The sequence below is a fragment of the Octodon degus genome, unplaced genomic scaffold, assembly GCF_000260255.1.
Source record: "Octodon degus isolate 3935 unplaced genomic scaffold, OctDeg1.0 scaffold00068, whole genome shotgun sequence".
Lineage (NCBI taxonomy): Eukaryota > Metazoa > Chordata > Mammalia > Rodentia > Octodontidae > Octodon > Octodon degus.
In genome coordinates, this window is record NW_004524644.1 from 3,952,257 (window position 1) to 3,959,797 (window position 7,541).

The 7,541-nt window shown below is 34.0% G+C and overlaps 1 protein-coding gene across 1 annotated transcript in view; it reads right to left on the minus strand.

Annotated features, from left to right (window-relative positions):
- The window catches only part of Kmt2e (lysine methyltransferase 2E), a 107,601-nt gene that overhangs the window by 77,689 nt on the left and 22,371 nt on the right, over nt 1–7,541 (minus strand). The window contains exon 2 of the mRNA XM_023719498.1: nt 3,160–3,344. Within this exon, the coding sequence (XP_023575266.1) occupies nt 3,160–3,230 (71 nt within the window). The 5' untranslated portion in view covers nt 3,231–3,344. The remainder of the gene's footprint in view (nt 1–3,159; nt 3,345–7,541) is intronic.

Consider the following 7,541-nt stretch of genomic DNA (forward strand, 5'->3'; position numbering starts at 1 on the left):
ATTTCAAATTAAAGTACAAAAAGTTCTGATATTTGTTCCATAACAAAACTTGACACCGTCTATACTTGTGTACTCTGAAAACTATTTCCATAAGAGACACAAACCTTTATAAGGAACAGAAAAATCCTGTTTTCTTGAAATAGAAGTATTAAAAAGCCAATCATGTTGCAATTATAAAGTGAATTATTTCCTCACAATAACATTGGCCACATGTTTACAAGATTGGACTCCATAACATAGTGATAGGTATGAATATAATTAGCAAAAAAAATTGGCAGTGCGTGCCCCCTTCAACTATTCTCTTTCAAGTAAATTATTCATTTCTTTGTAACTATATACTTAATACAAGACTTTATTCTATTTGTTAATTGCCTTAAAAGTACACACACCAGACACACCCACAAGATACAAGTGTATGTCACACTGTATACTACACTAATTAAAATAATAATCCTGTGGATATGGTGGAACATGCCTGTAACTCCAGGACTTAGGAGGCTTAGGTAGAAGACTCGTGAGCTTGAGGCCATCCAATGCTACATAGTGAATGGACAGCCTGGGCTACACAGCAAGACCCTGTCTTTAAAAATTGAAAAATAAACAATAAGGACTGTGGATGTGAGTGTCTCAAGATAACTAAAGGAACAGTTAGTGCTTATATTGTTTGATCAATGTTGCATGCCTGTAGCTAGTAATCTAAGCAATTGCTTCAAATATGCAATATAATAACCATTGTCAAATTCCTGTCATCTTGTTTTGACATTCTGTATTGGCTTTATTGTTTTTTTACTCCCTTTAAAATTAAAAAATTATACAATGACTGTGGATGTGAATACCACTAGTAAGCAAAGAATCTTTGAGTATCTATAGTCACCTATAAATGCCTGATAGTATGATTGAGTATGTACCCATCAGATGCTTTATATTAAGAAAGACTAGACACTACAGTATAACTCAGTATTAGAGTACTACATCTCTAGAATACCAGAAGGTCTGCATTTACTCTCCAACAATGGGAGGGAAAAAGACATAGAATGGGTAGTAATTTAGACTTGGAACCTCTTTCCTCTCATCTCGGCTTCCTGGTTTCCTTCCATCACTAAAAGTGTCTATATTTGGTCAGAGTGAGTGGCAATCAATTGTAATAAAGAATGCCCCCTTTGGGAATCTATTATTTTCTGGAAAAAAAAAAAAAAAGAAAAAAAGACCAGCGCGCGGGAGGCAGATGCAGGAGGATCCTTGTGAGTTGGAGACCAGCCTGGGCTACCAGCCTGAATTGCATAGTAAGACCCTATCTCAAAAAAAAAAAAAAAAAAAAAAAAAAAAGAACGAAAGAAAGAAAAACCAAAAAACTTATACATAGTACAAAGAGAGTATCTATTCCATTATATTCTGGAATTAATTTATGTGACTTATAATAGCTTTTTAAAAACATATAATAATTGGGCTGGGGATATGACTCAGTGGTAGAGCCCTTTATTAACATGTGTAAGGCCCCGGGTTCAATCCCCAGTACCTTGAAACAATAAAATAATAAGAACTCCCCTCCAAAAAAAAATCCATACAATAATCCTACATTTAAATGGACTGTGTATGATAGATGCTATACAAATAGTAGAGAACTTCTCTAGGTCATTACCAATAGCAGAAGCAAAAGTGTAAAAACAAAATGCTTCTAGACATTAGAAATGTCTACAAAAGGGGACACAGTGACAGTATTGTCTGGCTTTCAATGTGATCACTTCTGAAGTCCTAAAATAAATAACTTTATACTCTGGTTTCTCTTCAGATTGTATAAATCTTTTGCCTTTTACTAAAATAAATAATTTTTTTCCTTTTAAAATTTATTAAATTCATTTTTCTGAGTGATGAAAGTCACATTATTTAAAATACATCTATATAATGAACCAGAGAACATGTACCTTTCCATTCCTCTGCTTCAATAATCACTTGAACTTGCAATTTTCAAAAATAATATACCAATAACTTAGTAGTAAAGTGGCTTACCATTCAAAAATAAAAGATAATTAAATCTATCCAGACAAGTACCTAGTCCAAACTGCTTAGCAGCAAAGTTAGACTGGATCACTGAATACATCAAAAAATGGCTTCCATAAAAACAAAAGTTTCCCAAATATTCCCTTTATTCTATTAAAATATAGCCTCAATTTGTTTCTGAACTCAGCCTTCTTTTTAATAAAGCAAAACCTATGCCAGGTATACACCTATAACACCAGTTACTCAGGAGACTGAAGATCCCAAATTTGAGGCTAGCATGGACAACTTAGCAAGACTTATTGAAAATTTAAAAAAAAAAGTATTGGGGATGTGGTGTGTTGGGGTGTTCAGTGGCAAAACAGCCCTGGCTTGATCCAATCCCCAAGACCACAAACACTAACCAACCAATCAACAAATCAAAAAGCAAATCCTGGGTTTAAATGGATCGTACTATATGACCATATATTGCTAGGACTAAAATTGTAGTTGGTTAAGATTAAAATGTAGAGGTCCGGCTAGATAGCTCAGTGGTTTGAAGCACTTGCTTAGGCAAGCACACAGGGACTGCAGTTCGATTCCCAGCACCACATGCCACACCAGCCCCACCCCCAGGGTGGGCTGAGTGGACCACCAAAAAAAAAAAGAGATTAAAATTTAGAACCAAATTATGTTTCAAATTAAGAACAACAGATTTGTGTCTCCCTGAAAATAAAACCTAACCAAAAACAATGTCTTGAAAACTAGAGATCAAAAATGCCAACCTCAATCCCCTTGCCTTACCTGCCATATAAAATAGCCACCAACACTGAGGTATAATCTGCATGACACTGGCCATCACCATGGTAACAACCAGAGTGTATTTCCCATTAGATCTTATTTTCAGGGAAAGTCTTACATTAAAAAGAAGTATTACCTTCATTCTTGACGCCAACAAATTGCAAATGGAAAAGGCAAAAAAAAATTAAAAATACTAAATTTTGGTTCAAAAGTTATTTATAAATGTAATTTTAGCTAAAGAAAAATCTGCCTCTAAACTGTTATTCAAGAATCCAAAATGAGAAAAATACAAATGCAAATTCAGCACTACTTCATTGTGCTAAAATAATTGCATGAAATATTTTGTCTTTCCCAGTTCAATGTACCTTTAACTTAAATACTTACTCTGAGCCTGCAGCCATTTCCAAGTATGATGCTTCTGCTGTATCAACCCCCAATGGGATCACTATGCTCATGACGTTCGCCTCTGGTAAATTCGATTACTATGGAGTCCTATGCATTGGTATCCAAAACACTGGGGCATGCCAGCCACAGTGCTCATTGCAAACATCTAAGTGCATCCACAAACCCTGTTTGAAAGAAATGGGAACAAAACAGTTAGGAACTATGTTAAGTAGCAACAATCACACTATAAATAAACAGTAAAACATATGAAGAAAACATTCTTTTTTAAGATCTTTCATATCAACAGAAATTTGTTCTAGGATATTTAGTTCACTACTTTTTCTAATTTCAGTCATGTGACTATGAACAAAGAAGTTTCTGGGGATGTAGCTAGTGATAGAACAACACTTAAGTGTGTCTGAGGCCCTGGGTTCAAGCTCCATTACCAAAAAGAAAGAGGAGAAGAAGGAGGAATAAAAGAGAGGTAGAGAGTAGTTAGTTTCTGGTTCACAATTTTCTTTAGGTAATGATTTATGATGCCACAGAAGATAACTACGGCATACTCTACTTTAAAAGACCAAGAATTTCTTGGTTCAGTGAATGATCTAACAGTATATTACCAACTTACAGAGTAAGCACCAAGCTTTTTGCATGCCTAGTCTATGTAACCCTCACAATTCTGAGATAGGTATCTCCATTTTATCACTAAGGAATACAAAGTTGAGAAAGGCTAAATAACCAATGTTTCCAATTTAAGAGATGACACCAAGATTGGAGCTAATTTTACTCTACTGCGTACACATGTACATAGATACACAAGAAAGACTACCTTATGTAATAAAATCAATAGTTTTACAGTGACAACCATTTTCCATTTTTAGGGGGAGGGGTTTAGAAATCAAACTCAAGAATTTGTGCTTGCCAGGCAGGTGCTGCACTGCTGAGCTTTATCTTGGCCCCTAGCATCTTCTATATTATATACAAGTATCAAGAGAATTCACCATTTTTCTAATGAATTTTAATTATTTAGAGTTAATATAACTAGTTAATGGAGAAAAATTAATAAATTTGGTGCTGTAAATACATGATAGTACCTAAAAGATGATTAGCTTTAACATCAATTTTACTAACTTAAGTTCATTTAGTAACATTTGCTATATGTATTTGTATAAAGTATCCATTTCAATTCAATTCTTTTCAATAATAACACAATATTGCTATTGCAGTTTTTCATTTTATAGGATTGTCTATGAAGAAAAGACATAGACAATCCTATAAAATGAAAAACTACAATAGCAATATTGTCCCTGTTCTTCTAGTGCTACACAGAAAATAAAGAAATGTTTCAAGTACATTCTGTATTTACTTTTAATCTTTACAAGTTTGAGAATACCTAATCAGGGGCCGGGAAGATGGCTCAGTGGAATAAACGCTTCCCTGGCAAGCACAAGGGCCTGAGTTCAATCCCCGGTTCTGCCAAAAAAAAAAAAAAGAATACCTAATCAGGTTAATTTGTATTTCATAGACATAGACTGTGAGTTCATACCCTATGGAGAAAACTATCAAAATAGGAAAATAGGGGCTAGGGAGATAGCTCAGCCATCTAAGCATCTGCCTGGCAAGCACAAGGACTCGGGTTCAATCCCCAGTACTGCATGTTATGCCTGTCATGAAAACCCTGTACCACATACACAAGTAAATAAAAGATTAAAAAGAATTAGGGAAAAAAAAAAAAAAAAAAAAAAAAAAAGAAAGTGGGTCAGGGAGATAGCTCAGCAGCATAAGTGCCTGTCTGGCAAAATAGGAAAATAAGGTATTAAATGATTTGAATTCTACAAAAAAAAAAGTAGCTTGTACTTTTATAACATGTGTAACTAAAAGAAAACTAGTAGATTATGTTATTATAATATGAAAATATACAATAAGCCAGGCATGGCGGTACATCGTATAGTACTCTATAGGCTTAGGAAGGAGGACCACGTAAGCCCAGACGTTCCTGACCATCTCAGGAAATATAGTGAGATCTTCCCTCAAAACAAAACAAAACCCAAAGAAAATTACTACAAAACTACAGGAAACTACACCTAAAAAATTAAAACAAAAACAACAACAAAAAAAACCTCATTAACTTTTGAACCTGCTCATACCACTAACAAGAAGTGCTAGGCTGGGCAAGATTTTTTAACCTTATAATTAGGTTTCATGTTCATTTACCTTCATTGAGTTTCTGTGAATGAAATAATAAATGTAAAGCATTTCAAAGAACACATTACACATATTTCCCAATTGAGGCACAGTACAGAGTATACATCCCTAACCTGAAAGTATGAAATTTCACATGCTCCAAAGTCTGTTCAGGTTTCAGAGTTTCAGAGTTTGAGTGAAAATGCTCAACTTTATTACAAAAACTGGAGAAAAAAAAAAAAAAAAAGCTCTAAATCTGAAATAATTCTAATCCGAAGCATATTTAATAAGTGATACTTGAACTATAAAAAAGAATTCCTCTTACTATATCAAAAATAATATGTGAATAGAAAAACACTGTACTTCTCATTTAGAGAAAATTCTCTAATAGCTTTTTTAAAAACATCATTTTCTACACGCCATGTTTTTATAATGTGCTCCACAAATTAAAATCGCCCCACCTACGATGACTAGAACATTGAACAAAAGACAACATTGCCCTCCTGCTTTTCTCTATCTACAACCATGTTACAGGTATTCCGTAAATGCCCTGTTTATTAACCAGCACAAAACTATAAAATTATGCAATTTCTTGAGGCAAGTACAAGCAATGTAGTAGCTTATAATTTTGTTCTATTCAAATGTACTATTCTGTATTTCCTTAACTACTATGCTGAAGACCTAGACTAATAAAGGTAACAATCACAACTAAAAAACTTTTCCTTGTTGACAGCATCAAGTTCATAGATGTTTTCTTCAGCTCAGGTTATTCTTGTATCAGATTTATAAGATGGTCATTATGTATTCTTTCTTTATTAAACTATATATTATGTAACTGAGTAATCTGATCTAAAGTGATCTATTAGGTTATATATTTAATAGTGTGCACCTTTTAATACAACTGTACAATCATCACTATATACCACCTTTGAGCTATCTTTAAAAAGCAGCAGAGTGCTATAAGCCTGTTTGAAAAATGCCTTTCACTTGTTTGATTGCTGCCTAACTCCCAAACCCTGCGCAGTGCCTAGAACATAGCAGTACTCTACAAAAAAAATTAGTAAATGGGTAAGAGCAACTGGGATGAAAACATAGGTCTGGCCTTCGTTACCCAGTGACCATCACACTATACATCAAGTGCTGTAAAAACAGCTACATGACACCTCCAGAAATATACCTCTCTAAAAACACAGAAACTCATCCTCAGGATAAAGACACCATTATATCTGAAACAGAACTACAGCCTCTGAGTTTGATTCAATATGAAAGAACTTCATAATTTATTCACACAAGAAGTCACAGGTGCACTAAGGCCATAAAATGACAAATATTTCACTATTTCCAATTAATATCAAAAGTTCTATAGCCAAAACACTCATACTAATTTAAAACTTGGCTTATATTTAATAAAATAATAAACTTACTAGCGTAAGTTCACTGTCTCTAAAATTAATTTTTGTCAAAGAGGAAAGCAAACGTAGAAAGCAAAAAAAAGAAATGAGCATACAGCATAGGCATAAGAGAGCAAACAGTTACTATAAATTTTCAAATATGCAAGTCAAAAAACTGATCATCCGATCGGCAAGTAAGTGTTATACAAAATATACTGAGAATGGCAGCCATTAAAGAAATAATATAAAAGGAAATACCATGAGATGTCTGGAAAATCTGAGATCCAAGAAAGAACAAATGTCTTCACAAAACCTGCTATCCAGAATAGACCTAGAAACCAAGTGAACACAGGAGTATTGAGCTATTTTCAAATGGCATAAAACTCAGGTATTTCTGACTAATCTAGCACCTAAAACGGAAGGAACTCATACAACAGCAGCAGATCCTTTAAAAGATCAACTTATTCCTCACTGTTTCACAAAAAAAAATAAATAAATAAACACAAGTAAAGGTAAAAATTTAAAGTTAAATATGCTGCCGTGCCGGCCCCGCCCCCATGGTGCACTGAGACAGCGAATGAGACTGGGCATGGTGGCGCGTGCCTGTAATCCCAGCTCTTGGGAGGCTATAAACAGGTGGATTACTACGAGTCCGATCTAGTAGTGAGACCCTGGATATCCCGTAGACCCTGCCCTAATGAAAAATAAATAAATAAATAAATAAATAAATAAAGTTAAATATGAAGTCAAACTGAAAAGAAACTTGGAAAGCAATATTAAAAGCAAATTTGGTTTAAAAAAAAAAAA